At 36.2% G+C, this 20,141-nt stretch overlaps 1 protein-coding gene across 1 annotated transcript in view; it reads right to left on the bottom strand.

Annotated features, from left to right (window-relative positions):
* The window catches only part of cped1 (cadherin-like and PC-esterase domain containing 1), a 47,015-nt gene that overhangs the window by 14,387 nt on the left and 12,487 nt on the right, over positions 1-20,141 (bottom strand). Inside the window, exons 2-14 of the mRNA XM_030150920.1 lie at positions 17,148-17,325; positions 13,934-14,028; positions 13,742-13,826; positions 12,247-12,331; positions 12,006-12,153; positions 11,619-11,749; positions 8,982-9,054; positions 6,842-6,994; positions 6,228-6,332; positions 6,020-6,135; positions 5,324-5,394; positions 4,324-4,510; positions 4,069-4,237 (exon numbers count right to left, since the gene is read on the bottom strand). Of these exons, the coding sequence (XP_030006780.1) occupies positions 4,069-4,237; positions 4,324-4,510; positions 5,324-5,394; positions 6,020-6,135; positions 6,228-6,332; positions 6,842-6,994; positions 8,982-9,054; positions 11,619-11,749; positions 12,006-12,153; positions 12,247-12,331; positions 13,742-13,826; positions 13,934-14,028; positions 17,148-17,325 (1,596 nt within the window). The remainder of the gene's footprint in view (positions 1-4,068; positions 4,238-4,323; positions 4,511-5,323; positions 5,395-6,019; positions 6,136-6,227; positions 6,333-6,841; positions 6,995-8,981; positions 9,055-11,618; positions 11,750-12,005; positions 12,154-12,246; positions 12,332-13,741; positions 13,827-13,933; positions 14,029-17,147; positions 17,326-20,141) is intronic.

The raw sequence follows: 20,141 nt of genomic DNA, 5'->3' as shown, positions 1-20,141 counted from the left end.
GGGGAAAAAAAAGATTTCATGCATAAAAATACATCCAGTGCCATACATATTAATATAAAAACGCTGCTTCATACATAACATAGAATTTATGTTATCAGGATCTGAGCCATTCTGACCATTTCCTGAACAAAATGAAGCAATAAAAAGCCAAACTGACCTGAGACAGGTGGGTTTAACCATCAGAGAACACCTGCACAGGTTTAATTATGTATTCACTTGCAGACAAAGAGCTGAGTGTTCTGCAAAAGGAGCCTCCGCTGACTCTGACCGTACAGGTAACAGGTCTGTGACAGAGGACAGGTGAGATCAAACACAGACTGAACAGGTTTTTTTTTTCTTCTCATGGAGAATGTGTTGTAATAAAAGTGAGAGCAGCTGCAGTCAAATGGCCAAGACACAAGGAAAGAATTAAAGGTTCTCCCCGAAGACAAGGAGGAATGTAGGGAAAAGTTTCACGGCTTAACCAACGAACCTCCAAACATGAAGAATAAATACAAACATGTAGGAAACAAACATATCAAATAAAACAAACAAAAATATTATATTGCAAAATTAGTGGTGGTTAGAAATACATGGAAAAATAGAAACAAAAGTGATGAGAGAAACTTCACAATTTAGCTTTGATCTTCCAACCGCAAACATGGAATAAATAATGTGTGTAACAGAGTCACAAAGAAACATGTATCATATGAAAAACTGGCATCAACATCTTCATCATCATTTTACCAAGAGCATCAATTAAAAAAAAAACAAAAAAAAAAACATCTGAAGAACATACATTTTTCCTAGAATCTTTCCTACAGTACACAGAATAAGTAACACATGATATGGAAATTTATGGAGCTTTGTGCAGAGCATTATGGGTGTTTTATTGCGGCCCTCTGCATCAATATTTTGTTCTTCCTGTGCTGATGTTGTCTTGTAAAGCTTGTTGCTGCTGCAGCTGAACATTGATTTGACTGAACAGTTTTATAGCGAGCAGTTGAGGAAAACAATACAAGAAATGAATTCACACTCACGTCCTCTGCATGTCTCAATGCTTCGAGGCTCAAGTCAAACATGCCAAAAACAAGCTGCTTTTTTACTCATTTGAATAAATTCTTCTTCTCATCACATCCACATGTTCCACCGTTGACACCAAACATGTGAAGTAAAAGCTACACTTCACTTTCTATTATCTGATTTAAAGTCCTCTTATTGTAATGTATTATGTCATTACAATGGTTTGGTTTTGACATTTTTTTTCTTTATAAGATGCTTATTAATATTATTATGTGTTAACAACAGCATCATAAAAACATTTACTTTTACATTATTGTTTTAGACAGCTATAAGAGACCAATACAGCTGTGGCCAAAAGATTTAGCAGTGACATAAACACTCTGTTCCGAGCTTTGCTGCTGCTTTTTAAAAATTTTTTTCCATGTGTTCTTGCAGTACATTGAAGCATTAGAATTAGATGATGCTTATTAATATTATTATTATCTGTTAACAATTGCAGCGTGTTATAAGTGTTAACAACAGCATCATAAAGTCATTTAATTCAGGGTGTTATTTTAGACTAATACAGTCATGGCCAAAAGTTTGGACAATGACACAAAGTTTGCTTTTACAAACTGTGCTGCTTCAATTTTTTGTGAGATTTTTTCCATGTATTCCTGCTTCACGTTGAAGAACTAAGCATAAGAATTACAAGCATTTTCTAAGTTTTAAAAACTTATGACCACAACTGTAGACTATTTATGAACATTAATGAAAAGCTTTTATATATATATATATTTTTTTTTTTAAAATAAAGTTGTTTAGAATAAATCCTACAGTCATTTTTATCAAGTTTCATTCATGTACCAATACTGTTTCTTCATTAATGTTTCTACTCTGTTTTTTCAGTTGACATCAGTATCATAAGCTCCTGCTTTACTGTACTTTGCCTAAGAATTTTTTTTTAAGAACTGGTGCTTCTATGAAACTGGTCCCTAAAAACAGGACATAGGGGCTAAAAATTCAAACCAGATGTAGACTGATGTTATGAAGCAAGTTTGGAAAAAAATAAATATTTACTGAGATAAAAGGTACACTATTTTTCAGATAAAACACATTTTTAGATTATTTTTACACAAGAACTTGCATATAACATGGTAAAAAGGACACAAAAATTGCATGCTACTATGCAAATATCTTTTTATTCTCTCACAGGTGCAATTTGGGAATTGAACCAGGTATGCAAGGCAGAGTGTTTCACAAAAATGACCCCTGTCACAAAATCACTCACGATTTATATGTGTTTAAATGGGCAGGTTCTGTATGTAACATGAGTGGACACGATGGGTTACATGTGAAACCTGGAATGAGACTAAGATTCATGAAAAACACGCATGTCTGGATTAAAAAAACCACTAGAATCCTCAAATTAAATTTATTAATTTTTGGATACCTCAGAGCAATATATATATATATATATATATATATATATATATATATATATATATATATATATATACCTCAGAGCAAGAGTATAATTTTAACATAATAATTATTACATTTACAATTATTATAATTATAACATTTATCTGAGGTCATCATTAGGTACATCCTGGGTGGAAATATGTCTAAATTTCTCTTTTATTTTTGGGTCTAAAAAGCTGGCAAAGTGCCGGGTACCAAAATGAACCCACTTTCATAAAAGCACCCAACTACCATATAACCCATATAAAGCTGGACAAATTATACAAAACAAAACTACCAAATACATTTTTCTCTGCATCTAACCTTTTCTAAGTGATTTATAACCTAAGTGATTTATTATCCTACCATCCTCTCCATATTTCAGTAATAAGCAGGTATTTTCTTGTGACCTAACTAGACGTTGTAAAATCAGAACAATGAAAACTGAAGGAAAAGACCAGTTTCATTAACTGAACCCAAACCAGCAGCTACACAGGTCTTATTTATAAATCAACATTGCAGAACATGTTGGTGTTTTCACATTCACTAGGAAGTCCCTAAACGTCCAAATGAGTCATTTCTGATGGTGCTGAAAAGCTGAGAAACTGTATTTGACCTGAATAGTGTAAAAAAAAAAAAGTGTAATGGTGGCATTAGTGGTTCCAAAGTTATATAATATTTTAGAAACATAGACGATTTTAGACCCAGGCAATTGTTTAGGTCTTTGAGAGTTAATGTTGTTTGTTTCTACATTGAAATCATTTCATACTTTATTATGAATATACTAATAGTTAACAGGGAACTTATTAACAGTTAACTATGTGCAATTACTGAATGTATAGCGAGAACAATAACTTAGGTCAATAAATAATTAAAAATGAGTAAAATAAATTAAATCCTTAATTAGATGGGTAGACAGGTAGAAAACTGATCTATAAAGCAGACAAGTGTAATAATAAATAAACTGAACCAGTATAATGCCAATTAACAAGTTTCTATAAGCAATTGTAAATGTTTATGATTTTATAATGAACATGTTTCTGATGCTGTTAATGCTTAAATGAAACACTATTTGGTTGAGTTGTCATTGCCATCTTGTGGTGCTTGTACATTACTACACACTATGGTTTGAGACATTAATGCATGTATGTATTCCTGCACTGATTGAAATTAACAAGTGAACAAAATGAGAAAAAAATAGCATCATTATGTTCATGTGGTAGAAGTGGTACAATGAAAGATTATGTTTAACTCGTATACGTTATTTGATAGACATCAGGAGTTTATCTGGATTTATTTTCTTCCCAACTTTATTTATTCATGTTGACCCAGCTTTTAATTGATGGGCTTAGTATTTCTACCATTTATCATTATGCATTTCCCCTTAAGTACACATAACTCTAATACAACAAGTATCTATGACTCATTATTTCCTTCTTATGCTTTCTGCTTTATTTTATTTTATTGACTGTTCTCCATATTTTTACTCGATGCTTTGTAAATGGTAATTAAAAGCATTTGAATGAGATTTTTGCGCCACTCCCTCTGTGTGATTGGCTGAAAACTCTGACATCACTTCCTGTCCTTCACAGTGACCCTGCCCACGCCCACTATCAGACATACCTGGACGAAGCCGCACATCACATGATCTCCAAACATGGGCAGGCTGGGCCGGCTCTCTCGGAACACGTGCAGAGTATAGATTGTCATGACGACAGGCTCCGGCCTGCTTCCATCCGTCACCAGGATGTTAATCCTGCTGTTGCCGAGGCCAACGGGAAAGTTTGCCATCCTGAGGAACAAAAAGAAACCATGAAGGAAAGGATGTGTGATCTCAAGTGTCACAGGTCAGAGGTCAGCTGAGCGTCCTGGTCTCACCTGGGGCCTCGGTGCTCATCCAGGTGAACATGGCAGGTGGAGCTCACAGGCTCTGGACGGATTCGGACCATCACTGTATCAAAGGTTACCTCAGCACGGTACTCCTTCACCCAGGGGTTAAAGGGTGGGGTCAAAGAGAGGGGTGGGTCAGTGTAGATCTGTCTAAGGTGGGGGTCTACACACACACCTGAAAAAAAAAAGAAAGAAAACATTCAATCAGCCAATGGGCAAACAGCTCCTAGACACTAGCATCATGTAGATACCATGGTGATACAAGTAACTAGAAATATAGATAATGAATCTTAAAGTAGCAATCTCAAAGATATCAGTTTTTGTTCTCTTTTGTTCTTGCCCCTATTATTGGTAAATGGAAGCTGCAGGATCATTTTTAAATTGAACCTCAGTGAGTTCAGAAAAGAGTGGTGTCATCCAACCTAATCAGTCAGCTGACAGATGGAACCTGTGGCCACACCCACACAGTGATCACAGTGATTCACATAGAGTTAGGGTTGTTAGATTTGACATGCTGTGGTGTGTAGGCTGCATTAATGTCAAAGCATAAGTGTGAAGTGAGTGAACATAGTAGTGAGAGTCTTCCCCTGACTTCTATTATTGTATTTAGGTCAGTGGGGCAGCTCCTGCCATGTAATTGAATCAGATAGGACACAGTTATGGGGATGCATTTTTGAGGATTTTAACATGAATACAGTGCATTTAATACATGCAGCGCTGTAATGAAAGGCTCTTCTTTCCAACTGAAGCCACACATGTCACTACTGTTCCCAGATGGGGATTTTTTTTTCAAAGGAATGCTACCACAGACACCCAGATCATAAAAGTGTAAATACAAAAACTTTCATACAATGTGTGTGTGACAGTGTGTTCTAATACACCCACTGATGATAGAAGGTGACTTAAAAATGTATTTATATTAAACTCTTAGAGATTGTTCCTTTAATTTTCAGATGTTCACAGATGTTCCACAGTTCGCATGTCTCACCTTTCATTTCAGCTTTCAGGTCAATGGGTAGAGCTGCATCCTGATTGGTCAGAACTTCAGTCTGATCAGTTCTGTGTGAAAACATCAGATATTCATTAAAAAATACATCATTCATTGTTTTTTTTGACTGCTGTTTTCAGGAGTTTGGCAAGCCTAATGTCTGCAACCAGCTAAAAGAAAACACATTCTAATTTATATGTAATGTGTAAGCGCACAAATTAGCAGGCAGACCATATAATTAATACTGAAACAATAAAATGATGAAAAACATTAGCTAATATAGCTAATAGTGTATTACATTTTGCAGTTGGAACTGTTCATGGTGTAGTATGACCAGTATTTATGTTGTTTGGCTCAGACATGTAGAAATAAGAGACCACAGGATGGCCAAAATAACCAGTTAATCCAAATCAACTTCATTAAATCAGAATCTTTATTAATCATTATTTTATTAATCAATAAAAATGTACAAAAGCATGACTAGTACACACCAGATTTGCTCCTCAAAGAAGCTATCAACTTTCTGGAGAGAAGTCATGTAATTTTTTTCTTTTTTTGTGGGAAGAAATCAATTATAACTATGACTTTTTTTGGAGCCAGCATTTAATATCCATTAGCAGTCGTACACTTTGACATTTTGTTTTTGCCTCAAGTTCAAGACTTGAGAATCAAGTGGCTATTATTTTTCTCACTTACCTGAAGCTGTTGTTCTTTTGCAGTTCATAATAAAAGCTGATCCTGAGCAGGAGGTCAGACACATTCAGAGGATGGGAGGAGGAGGAGGGGGAGAAAGAGGAGGTGCTAGGATAGAGCTACAGGGAGAGAAAACAAATGATCTCATTACATACTTATTATACAGTCTTTATTAATATGATTTATTCATATTGATTAGTAATATTTTTACCAGCTGAAATGCCCCGGGTGTTTTCATCTGTTGGTTAAACTGAAGCAGCAGAAGCAGCTCTTCCTCTGACAGACAGACACCGAATGTCCCTCTGCAGCCACCGTACTGAACAGACACACATATTTATAACATCAATTAAAAGATGTTAAACATTGTTATAAGACCTCATTACAAGCTGTCAGCCAACCTGGAAAAACCTATTTGCACTTTTATTTCTCACAGGATTGACTACCACAACACTCTTGACATGACTTCTTAAAAAACAGTAAAAAGCTTCAGCTTCTTCAAAATGCTTCAAGAGTTTATGAAATAGCAACTCCTGCATTCTTTAACACTGCAAAATGTAATGATTTATTTGAAAATATGGCGAAATATATTATATATTGTGTAATTGTTATTATATATATGTGTGCATATTGTGCTTATAATTACAAAATGCAGGAGATTATTACAGAACACACATGCTATTACATTATGAAGAGCAAAAATGTTACACTTCGTTGTGGTATTGATAATGTGTTTTTGTCATGAAACAGTAATCAGTTGTCTGATGATTCCTCTGATGTTTATAGGAACAGGTGTAGAAGCAGAGGAGGGGGTTTCTACAGCCTCACCTGTTGTGTCTCTGTCTTTGCCTGTGTTATCGAGGATGGGTGGTCATGTGACATCAGCAGGAAGTGAAGCGTGTCCTCCAGGATCAGGTCTTTGGTAATCTGTCCGTCAAAGCTTTCATCACTTAGAGCAGAAAATGTCCAGTCAGAGTCCACCTGGAGGCAGACAGATGGTGAGAGTGACTGCTGACCAATCACAGAGCAGCTGAGGACACACTGACCTCTGGTGGACATTTACTTGAAGAGCAAGTTAGTTGAAAATCATGAAAAATCATGCTTCATGTTCATTATGACAGGCCCAAGGTCTGACCTCTGACCTCTGTGTGACCTGTGGCCCAGGTGTGCTGCAGGTGTGTTTGTGTGTCTGTTTGTGGTAATAAAGTTTAGTTTGAGCAGCTTTACTGATCAAACAGAAGCTGATGAGCGGCAGACAGCAGAGTCTTTATCCTGTTTAATGGACCTGAGACGAGCTGCACATATCACATATTGACATGTTTCCATAACAACAGCGGAGATAATTACAGGATTATTAGGCAAAAAATAATGAAAAAAGGCCACAGAGATGCCTTCATTGTCTCATTATTAGGGACATAATAATACAACAACAGTATTAAAGTCCGATAAGGAGGGAGAAGAGACAAGAAAAAAAACCTAGAAGTAGCGTAGACCTCTATCAGCCGGTCACATTACAGTTTACATCCATTTCAGCCAGTTGTTTTTATGTTCAGTTAATGATATGTTTTACTTGAAATATTTTAGTGTTGTTTTCAGACTGTGAGATTGACAGTGGGATGGTTTGCAGCATATTCAGTGGGCCATAGTGTGTCCAGTGTGTGTCTATACCTTCACCTACAGTCATGAAGTCAGATTAATGACAGAAAAAACACCATTGCAAATATAAACAGCTTTAATGAGATTCTCTCTGCTCTACCACTGTCCCTGATCTGTTTATTATGATTGTGTTTATGCTTTAATAATCATTGAATCAGTCCTGTGTTGTATTATGTTATATTATCAGATTTTTAAGGTGGAATAAAACTGTTATAAACCTTTATAAACTGATCAAATGAAAGATTCCTCCAAATTTTTCTTTTCAAAATCATACATTTACTACCATTACTATGATTTTGTCCTAAGTGCAAATTAGGAATGATTTAGTTACCATGACTACAGACAGATAAATACTGTTTAATTCTGCAGATTAAAGTACTTTAACCTGTTATGAATCTATCTTTTATCCTTCAATGACCTCTGTTTTGTTCATGAAGTGCTCAGTGATCTTAAATGGTGAAGTCTTTTGTGTGAAATTATTTTGCATACTTTAACGCATTAGCACAGACTGTATCTTTTTCCTTCCCTGTTTTTGTTTTTTCCAGTCTACTTTCACTATGCATTAGGAAAGGCAGAAGAATTATTTATTAGGATTATTACATTAACCCATAAAGACCCAGTGCTACTTTTGTGTCAGATCCCAGATGAATTTGTCTCTCTATTTAACATTTCTTAAGTGATTTATCACCATTTATTATAATATTATCTTCTGTATTTTGCATTACTCACTGGTAATCATGTACTTTCCTGTATTTGATTTAGATATTCATGAAAACTCAGAGTTAATTCAAAGGTTGTTAGATCAAAACAGAAAAAAATTTAAGAAAAAGGGGAGTTTTGCAGCAAATCTATCATTAACTGAACATAAACCATGTGGGTCCATCCACGGTCATTGATCCAACTCCATGGGTTCTACTGGTGAATCAATGTTGTAGAAGATGATGGTGTTTCAACATTCACCACAGAGCCTCTGAACGTCCAAATGGGTCATATCTGATGACCATGAAGAGATGACAAACTGTATTTTACACCAATTATTTACCTGTATTGATAGGATTAGTGGATCAACATGTATTAAACAGTTTAGATCAGTAGATGCTTTTGGTCACCAGTGGATGTCTGGGTCTTTATGGTTTAAAAGAGAAAACATTTACAATCTGCAAAAAGAGGCTTCAAGTTTGGAAAGGAAAATCTGAATATTTCTCCATTATGTGTCTGAATCCTGAACTTTAAAAATTAAAAACATGTGACAGAAATAGTTGTATGTATTGTGTGTATCATGACTTTATTAAAGGAGCAGTTAGTCTCTCACCTGGACAATGACAGGTGAGATAGAGCCACTGAAGAGCAGAGTGAAGGTGAGCAGCTGGTAACAGAGCACACACCTAAAACACACCAGCAATCGATCAACAGAGCACAGAATACAACAGGATTCATCTACCGGAGTTAGTTTTCTCTGGATAGTGGATCTGAATAGTAAGTTTGTATATACATTTCAATAAAAACTTACTATTTTGGTGAATGCATAACAATGGAAAGACAATAATCAAATTTAGATGCAGAAAAAGCAGCATCTGACTCTACGGACCACCTTAAAAAATACCTTAACAAACCACCTTAACCCTGTAAAGCCTGAACCAGTAAATCACTGACCGAAAATTCCAGTTCTTTGAAACTGGAGCCTTTAGTGGTCCTTCTGAACAACCAAAACATTTTTTTTCAAATATCAGTTTCCATGTGTGAGTTTCAATTTTGTATCATATTTGATACATCGGGTCTCAGTGCTCAAATATTTTTTTTTTTTTTTTTACAAACAAAAACGTAATATAACACAAACATGTCTAACAAATTGGTAATTCCTTTTCAAAACTGGCAAAGTTCGGCCTCCTTCCTCAATAATGACAGTTATGTAGTGTCACTGGAAAAGCCTCTGGTGAACGAATTCCTCCTCCCTGGTCGATTATCAGTGTATTGCATGTATCTAATTGTATACATCAGGTTTTTCAAGAAAAAAAAATAAACACTGATCATGTAGAGGGCTTCAAAACTCACGTATCAAATATGACACGTATAGCGTCACAGGGTTAAAATGGCAGCAGTGCAACTGAGGTGTTGCACATGTCTGATGTGTATTTCTGGGGAGTAACTGAACGCATTTAAAGGCATATTTAGAAAATAAGAGTATTAATGTATTTGGTTAGAGTTATGTTAATACTGATTGTAATACTGACCATAAGTCTTCTATTAGTTTATAAGACACCTATGATAGCTCTTCAGTTTTCATTCTCTTTCTAACCACAGGCCTAGATAGGAATGTTTGCTCTCAGTCAGTTTCTCAATTCTGCATGTTTTCTAAGCTACTTTGTCTCTAATGATACCACAAGATACAGCACAACCCAACTCCCTAAAACTTCCCAGGACAACTCCAAGGTCTTGCATTCTTTCTGTTTGTATCTTATTTTCTTTCTTCTGCTTATCATACATCATATTAATCAATCACATTTAAGCTTAGCGCAGGCTACTATAAGTTAGACTGACTTCCTAGACAGGTCAGAACTGACTTCTGACAGAGGGCGAAGCTTTGTTTGTCAGTTTCTCACTTGTGCACAATAAAGGAAGGCCTGACTAACAACCAATCCATTCTCCACAAATTTCTTTGTCGTTTACGCCTCCACAACAGTTACATGTCTGGTAACATTACTTAATGGTGTTGCTGCACTATCATCTGCCTTTGTGGTTTCATCTCTACAGACAATAGCTGTGGATAAAATGTCAAGTGAATGTGAGGAAAACCTGTGAAAAGTTTCAAAAATAAAAATGTGAATCATGCACTTCCATTAACTGTTTTAGAATGAATAAGACTGTGGTGGTCCTGCATGACAGGTAATAAACAGATTAGAGGACGCCCAGTGTTCTGACATCGTTTCCATCTAAAATGGCTGATGTTTTTTTAATGAATAATGAGACAGAGGAATAATTTGGGTGGCATGACTTGTGGCACTGCCAGATATGTTTTCACAATTTATCCAAATACCTATGATGAAGCAGCAAACAATAACACAAGTTACATCTTTACTAGGCCAAATAATTTATTTGAGAAAAATTTTTCAATTCTTCCGTGTGTAATATGTCATTAATGGTAACTTAATTACAAAATTACAAAAAAACACCTCAAGCAAGTTTTTTTCAAGCTTGGCTATGAACATTAGAAGTGTCTCCATAAACATATCTAATGTATATTTTGCACATTAGCCCATAAAGACCCAGCATTACTTTTATGGCAGTTCCCAAATAATTTTTTCTCTATATTTAACCCTCCTTAAGTGATTTATCACCATTTATTGTAATATTATCTTCTGTATTTTGTGTTTTTTTTTCAGTGGTAATCAGGTATTTTCCTACATCATGTAGATGTTCATTAAAACTCAGAGGAAAGTTGAGAATTATTATGTAAAAAATAGAGAAAACTGAAGAGACAATGACTTTTTCTGCAAAATCTATCATTAACTGCATATAAACCCAGTGTGTCCATCTACTGTCATTGATCCAACTCCATGGATTTTAGTAGTGAATCAATGTTGTAGAAGATGACGTTGTTTTCTTGGTAACTACAGAACCTCTAAACATCTAAATGGGTCATATCTGATGACCATGAAAAGATGACAAACTACATTTTACACCAATTACTTACATGTATTGATAGGATTAATGGATTAACAGGTATTTAACTTGTTATATCAGTAAATGAATTTGGTCACCACTGGCTGTTTGGGTCTTTATGGGTTAAATATGTTCATATATTGATTGAGACTGACTCCTGGGTTCAGTCCGCTTAAGGTTCAGTATTATGGGAAAGTCACCTTTATTCATGCCGTTAAATGACAATCTATTAGTATGATAATGCTGAAAATCAGCAAAAAGATAGGTGGGAAGAAAAACCAATTGTCACCTTTTAACAATTTGATCTTTCATAATGGTCGAAGCTGCAGCCTGCAACACATCCCCTATCACCTTCTTCAACTGCCCCAGGGCCTGATGGGATGCAGCGTATCCGAACTGCTGCAGCAGGAAGCTCTTGAGCTGAGAGGGAGGAGATGCAATGGTCAAACAGCAGGGAACAGCAACAGCTGAGCTCCAGTTATTGTAAAACATGAAATTTCAATCTTTACCAATAATTGTACACTCAAAGTATGATGGGAAATGGAGTTCTCTACGTCTAAACATCAAGAACAGGAAAACTGAGAACATGAGAACTACGAGTCACACATAAAAAAAACTAAAATGTCAAGAAATAATTTTCCCAAATAAATACAATTAAAACAGTGAGACGTTTTACCTGAGTGGACTGTCCTGTCTGCTCCTGATTGGTCATCACCACGCTGATGTCATGCAGGAAGGCAGTCAGCGGGTTCACTGATGTAACCACCACATAAACATTCACCATGGCAACGAAAGCAGGAGACGGAGAAACAGCCTGAAACAAACTGTCACATAGATGAAGAAGAATGATAATGATGATGATGTGACGTGACCACAGAAACCATGTTGGACAGATGTTCAGACTGACTGACACTCACCTCTTGGCTCCTGTGGAGTCTTCAGGAAACTGGGGCTTCTGATTGGTCGCACCGCAAGCATATGGCCTCATGGGTAATTCAGATCCTGACACAGAGAAACAACATTAAAAACATGTTCCTTCAGCTTGTGGTCTGTTCTGACCAGAATGTCCAGGTGGGTTATCTGGTGTGTTAAGAGGACCATGACCTTGGAATTCCTCACCATACAGTTGTGGAAAAAATTATTAGACCACCCTTGTTTTCTTCAGTTTCTTATTCATTTTAATGCCTGGTACAACTAAAGGTACATTTATTTGGACAAATATAATGATAACAACAAAAATAGTTTGTAAGAATTTAATTTCAGAGCTGATATCTATCAATTTTCCATGTTTCTTGATAATAACCAAAATCACTTCAGTTCTTATATCAATACCTATGGCACTCCATGTTTTCTTTTCTGTCTGTTGTAGTCACATGATACACACAGGAGTTAGTACTTGATTGCATAATCATTGTTTTTGATGACTTTTGATGGTTTAATAATTTTTTCCATGACAGTAGCCTATATGTGATCAAGGGTTCAATATAAACTGCATCAAAACCCACAGAAGAACATAAGTGTATGTCCCTGTGTGTTAAGTCCCAAGGCACACTTGCTCTTTTCGCTGTCTATATTTACATCTTTAATCGTGAAAGTTAACTAAGGAAGTGGTGGATCTGTGGTGCAGAACAGCTGATGTATGGGATATATGATGTGTTACAACTGTTTTGATAGAAGACAAAGCAGAAACTATATACAGTTGTAGAAAAAAAGTTTTGGCAGCAACTCATAGATCGTTTTTGCAAGCTTTGCTGTTTTTTTTTTTTTGTTTGTTTGTTTTAAGATTTCTTTCCTGTGTGTTTCCGAGGTACATTGAAGAACAATTACAAGAATTTTATAAGTTTCAGAGACTTTTGTCAACAAATGACAATTTATGATGTTTTACACAATTTATGAGTCAGTTTATGTCATGAGTGCTTTTACTTTGAAGACAAACCCTCTCTGTTTCCAGTTCTGGAGTTCCTTCTACAGTTTTTGACTACTGATGAATGAAGAACTGCAGATGAATTACACTTCATTCATGGACCATTTCAGCCTAATTTTACACCTGATCTCTCAGAAAAATAAAGAAAAGGGAAAATATATGGCAAAAAATATTGCTATTGTCCGTTTCAAAATCAGACTTTCAGAGAAGCTCATGTCATATAAAAGTTGGAATTAAATATTTTTACCTCTTCTCTTGAAATGATTGTGACATAGTGATTTATTGTTGGTAGATAAAGTGTAACTGGACTCAGTATGTAATCATTGTACTAGATCAAAGGTGATTATTGATGTGTATAAATGGGAACAAAAAGAGGAATGTGTCTGAAAACAAAATTATTCCAAGTTTATAGGAAACAGTGTATTAAGAGAAGAACTGAGGTTCTTTTGACTCCGCTCTAGTTCACACTCGTGCATGATGCGACTCACCTGACAGGTGTGAGCGAGTGTAGAGCTGACACAGACCACCGCCAGCATCAGAGAACACCTCCATCAGCCCAGGTAGAAGGTTTACCTGATGACACAAACATAAGAGGTATATGATGTTACAGAGTAGAACCTCAGGTAACAGTACTGTAACAGGGTATGATTGGCTGCAAGGTATGAACAGGTGAGTCTCACCCTCTGATGATTCTGCAGGTGAGAGAAAGAGACTCGCCTCAGGCAGCTTCTCTCTGAACTGCTGAGACACACCAAGAGGCTCCACCCACTGATACCTGACAAAACAGACAGGTGGGAAGGTCAGAGGTCACACAAAAACTTCATTAGAGATGAAAATTTCCTCCTTGTAGATTACCGTTGCAAGTTCGCCTCAATTTTCCACTGTTTTATGCTTGAGGTGCTGCTCAACACTCTTTGTGAATGCATATACAGTATGTGACCTGGTTACCTATGATCCCTGAGGTGCATGGATCAGTTTCAAACACATTTCAGTAAAAGTGTTAATAATTTCATGACATTCTACTGATTTTTGGATCATTTTGGTTTTGTTTGGATTGTTGACTGAAGGAATTAATCAATAAAATAATCCAAATTCCTGAGACTGGAAAATGTGTTTAATTACTATTATGTGCAACCACAATGTAAGTATGTAAATGATATTTAATTTTTAATTGTAATTATTTATTTAAATAAATATTTATATAAATACCAAATTTATTTTTCTTATTTTTCTCTTATATTTAATTTCTCACTCGTTTGTGGTTTTTCTACCAGTGTTTTTCTCTGTATTTGCTTGTTGTATGTAGCTGCTGTTAACTCTGAAAATGGGTTGAATAAAATCTTGTCTTATCTTATTATCCCAATTATGCCCGATGTCACTAATCTGCATCCTATCTGTTGTATGTACTATATTCAAATTGACAATCTTTACTTAATTTAGCATCTGCTAGACAGTAACAACACAAATAATGTATTTTTAATATAACTGTAGTTGAATTTGAGCAGTAAGAGGTTAAAAGCAGAAATTATATGATTAGGACTCAGAACATACCTCCAATCATCAACAGAGGGGGGCAGCATTTCACCAAAGAGTGGTGGATTTTATTCACTGTTCAGTCTGCTAGAATTCTAAGAACTGATGTGTAGGGTAAGTGTAAACAATATGCTTTACCTTTAGAGCAGACGCCAAGAAATTCACTCCAAAGCCACAACTACCCCTTCAGAAAAACATTTGCAGTCATTTTACTTATAGAACACTGGACTCACTGCTGTGGTTGTTGTTACCTCTGCCAGGAGGTATTGTGATCACTTTGCTTTGTGTGTTTGCATATTTGTTTGCATGTTTGTTTGTTAGCAGGATAACTCCAAAAATTATGGATGGATTTCAATGACATTTTCAGGAAATGTTGATACTGGCACAAGGAAGAAATGATTAAATTTTGGTGGTGATTTGGGGGGGGCAGATCTGTCTTGGCGGAGGTCTGCGATCTCCGAGTGCTTTTCTTGTTTTTTAATCTGTGAGACTGATTGTTATTGTGTGACTTTGGGGTTTCAACATGTCGCTTCAGCTCTGCTCTGCATATGGTCAATTGGCAAAGAAAATGACTCTGGATTGATCTCACAAGCTCCATAATATGACTTTATAATCTACTCCCATCTGGTAGACATCTCAACACTGAAGTTTAGATGTAGACACAAGAACGCTTTTGTTCCTTTGCCTTTAACTGTTTAATATGAACAACATGACTATATGAGAGAATGGTTGTCTTGTTATGCAGCTCCACATGTTTTCTCAAACAAATCCCCTCATTGGGACAAATGAAGTATAAAAAAGAGGAAAATGATATTTCACTCACAGCACAATGAAAAACTGAAGTGAGTAAAAACAGGAAAGAGCCTGAAAGGTGTTTGACCAAATATGGAGTGTGTGTGTGTGTGTGTGTGTGTGCGTGTGTGTGTGTGTGTGTGTGTGTGTGTGTGTGTGTGTGTGTGTGTGTGCGTGCGTGCATACGTGCGTGTGTGTGTGCGTGCGTGTGTGCGAGTGTGCGCACGCACGAACATGTGGTAGTGATTGTGTATCAACAGGAAATGTTCTGGTGTGTTTTTTGGCTGAAGCTCCAGAAGTTTTGGTCTCTGAGTTTTAAAATCGCGTTCAACGGCAGTTCACACAGCTTCGGCCATGTAAACACAACTCAGGTTTTCCACTTTGTTTCTTCTGCAGCAGATCTGGACAGGAAGTCTCCACCCAACACACACACCCAGCAGGACACACATAAAAACACACACAGTACTTCCTGCAGACCATTAGAAACCAAAACACAGCAAACACAATCTGAGTTAAATCTCTGTATATGGGTTTTTGGATTTCTACCTTTTATTTATTATTCATTACATTTTTGTTGAATTCATTTGCACTGACATAGATTGAATGCTATACCATGAAGTGACTTCTTCTTGCATCTTTTCCATTATAATTCAGTTGTATTACACCTCTAGAGGCAAATGTTGAAGCAAATGTTATCTTTAAAATCTTACTAAGCAGTCCTTGGCAGTCACAGGAGTCATAGTTTTCTCATCCTGTCACCCACCTTTAGGGCAAAATAAGGATTTCTTTTATTTTCTGACAAGCATATTTGCATTGATATTTGATTGACTTATTCATGCTTCTGCAGTATCTGAGAAGGAAAACACACAAACATAAAACATGGAAATTAATTGGATTTATTCAAGATGTTGTGCAAGCCTAATCAAATTATTGCTGGTTTGTCACTGCTTGCGTAATGCTTCTGTAATGCTGAACTGTGCATCAGCTGGATACCTAATACATTAACATTATGTATCTATCTAAAGTCAGCTGATTAGTGCTCACTTTTGTTTGGACAATGATAATGTACCTTTTTTCTGCTTTGTATGCTTTTGTCCTGGTGGCAGCAGTGTAAGAGGGGGGATTCTACACATGTTTATCTGGATGTAAACATTACCAGAGCTCTGACATGACTTTACTGATGATACTGTCAGAGATACTGCAGCGGCTGCAGTTTATGAATCACATCTGCCCAGAACTAGCACTTCGTTCAGATTCTTTCTTCCTTTCAGTGGTGATCTGAACATGTGTAGCTTGAAACAGAAAGAAAATCATCAAACCTCTGACCTCATATCTGGTCATATTAGAAAAAAAAAAAAAAAAAACTGTGAATGAAGGAGCCCAAATACAGTGATTAGAATCTCAATAATTCTTGTGTGTGTTTTTAGAAATGAGTCAATTATAACTAGGGTATTTTGGTGCCAGAACATGTCAGATACATCCACACAAGCCTCTGCCTCCAGCTGTGCCTCTGTTGTAACTGTACATGCTCAGATTTCCTGAAGCACCTGAAGGCAGCATTACTCTTACCCTGTTTTGGTCTGAGGAGGCTGCTGGTCTCTGCATATCTGGACAGCTGCACCTTGTAGCCCATCTGCTGCAGGACCCGCTGGTATAGCTGGACCTCGGTATCGGTGATGACATGTCGGCCTGTCAGAACCACAGCCTGGCGCCACCGCTGAGCTGGACTCACAGATGTCTGTTGGTTCTGAGCAATGGGAGGAGATGAAAACACTGATATCAACTGGTCCTCATCATTCAGCAGACAGCAGTCAACACTGTGGCAGACTGTCAGACTGCTCCTCTAACTCCAACAATTTTATGCACGTAAAGCTTGATGAGCTTAAAAAATGTTTAAGTCAGAGATAAAGTCTGGAGGAATGTCTAAGTATTATACAACAACATAAGAAACTGAAAACAAACCACAGGCTGCTGACCACAGAGAGAAGAGAACGGAACAAATCTGACCAACATGAGGAGCCCAGAGACCCAAAAATATTTCAGTCATTTATAAAATGTTTCATTTTCCTTATTACATCTTGTCTGATCTGAAGAATTGCCACAGTTACTAATGCAAATAGAGGTAGTTACCCAAAAGTATGACTTTCTTGCAGTTTTGACTAGATGTGAACAAGACGCTGGAACTGAGGAAGAGCTAGAGGTAAAAGTTGAATCTTACCAATGGAACATTCCTGATAACTTATCAAAAACACTGTTTCTACTCTGGTAATAGAAGATGTTACATTCAGCAAGACCAAGTTACAGCTGTTTTCTAAATATCATGTATGTAGTTGTGTCTTTATGTCTGTTAATTAGCAAAAATGTTTTATACAACAAAAGAAATACTAAGTGTATGAGAACTGTCAGTCAACACCCAAAGAGGAGCCTTGTATTTGGCCTATAATCGGATTAATGATCTTTTACAACTACTCCAAAAATACACTTACAGAGAAGGACTTTGTATTTCCTTTTTTTTAATGAGAGTCAATAAGTGCAAGGATTTTTGGAGCCACCTTCTACAGACCATCCGAGGCTTCACAATTTTCTTTTTTCTTTTCTTTTCTTTTCTTTTCTTTTCTTTTCTTTTCTTTTATCAAGTGAAAACATAAAAAACACATTGAATTTTCAATAGAGTTTATTTTCTCTATGATGCCCAGCCAATGTTTTAGTCTTAGGATTTCAGCCAGGTCTATGTGATGACATTTAAGCATGACAGGATTAACATTACAAAGGTGTAGATGTCCTTCAGGTATTAATCCTATATACACAATCAAAGGAAATTTTTACAATTTACACATTTACACACTGGCTTCAATATCAAGTTGTGATTGTTTCCTCTTGTAATTGCTATAAAAATCTCTGCAGAACTTGCAGCCTTGTTAGTTTTAGTACAGTTCTGTCCCAAACTTCTTCACAGTAACTTGGTGGTTTGAGCCTTTTAATAAACTTCAGCACCTCTACTGATGCAAAGGTACAGACATTTGGCAGGATCCAGTTTTGTGATTAAAAAAAATACCTGTAAATTGTACTAAAATTGACTTTTTTTTCTCAGAAGTCTGAAAATATATTTGTATGGGCTTTGTAAAGGGGAAAAAAACACATTTATTTTTGTTTGTGCAATGTCTGTGCTGTAAATTGTTTGGTCCTCACTGATGTCTGAATCTGTTGTTGTTTTGGAAACGGATTTATTTTTATTTTTGACATTATGGATCAGATGTGCGGCAGCAGGTCATTGAGATGAGAGCTCTTCTGCTGCCAGCTCAGACAGATGAGGAGGTGATGGAGACAAGTTACGTGTTTGAGACGGGTGGAGACGCTTCTTCATGTTACTGACTGACGATCTCTCTGAAGATCCATTTATTATATGATAAATAGTTACATGTTTGTTCATTTTCTGATTGAATTTAAGGTTAAAACTTTCAGAAACTATGAACATCTCAGAACTATTTACAAATAATCACAATAAAATTTAAAAGTTATAGTATTTTGGTTGCATTTTCTTAATTACAGTTAAAAATCTGAAGAAATTATATTATCTGTGCTGTTACTGTGGTTCCATGTTACAAACTATTCTACCAACGGTTTGCTACTTGAGGACACTGAAATTTTTCACCAACAGTAGCAAGGTGTGCAACTGTAAACTTAATAAAGATTAACATTTGTGTGAAACTAGTAAAACAGGTTGTAAACTGAATATAAATGCCTGTGTGGCACCATAAACATATCTTCTGTGTTTCAACAGGACTAAATATAAAACAGCAGCTCCTGTAACCCCGCCCCCTCTGACCTGCTGCCTGTCACTATGGAAACACTGGGGGGGGGGGGGGGGGGGGGTCCTCATACAAAACACATGACCACTCCTCTGAAACACATCGAATGAGAAATGCAATATCCTCACATTTAAGGTTGTTTTCTTACAGTTTTCAGACCATAACAGATTAATTCATATTAAGAAAATAATCTATTAGTTTTCAGCTTTTCTTAAAATATGTCCAGATCTATTATGTGTAAACTGACTTCCTCATAGTTTGTATTATTTAGTCATTAAGTCTTGAAAACAGAGACTGAAGTCACAAAAAACTGCCAGCTTCTTTTCTCCAACACAAACTTTAACACACTGTGATCTGAATACTAAAACACACAACACTGTCTTCTTCTGTGGTTTTAAACTAACTCTGTGACTCAATCATCTGTCACTTCAGACACAGTGGACTTAAAGGGTCCGTTCACCAAAAACACTGGTCTGGTCTTACTTTTTTGAAGATTATCTGCTTTGGAGATAAAATGAGATTTTGTTTGCATCTGTGTGTACTTTGGTGAGATGAACTGGAAAACAAATAACTGAAGAGTTGGTTGTTTTCAAGATATATGATACTGTATATACATAGGCTTATATATGTTTCTATAATATACTGCATTTAGAAATCTTACACGAGAAGGAATATAAAAACTGAACACATTGTAATGTTCAACCGTTTTTCAGTAAAACTGGTCACTCTGAAACAAATGTTCCTTTTGGGTAAA

This window comes from Sphaeramia orbicularis, chromosome 12, assembly GCF_902148855.1.
Source record: "Sphaeramia orbicularis chromosome 12, fSphaOr1.1, whole genome shotgun sequence".
NCBI lineage: Eukaryota > Metazoa > Chordata > Actinopteri > Kurtiformes > Apogonidae > Sphaeramia > Sphaeramia orbicularis.
Note: the sequence above shows the minus strand (reverse complement) of the source record. Positions and strands in the feature narration are given on the sequence as shown.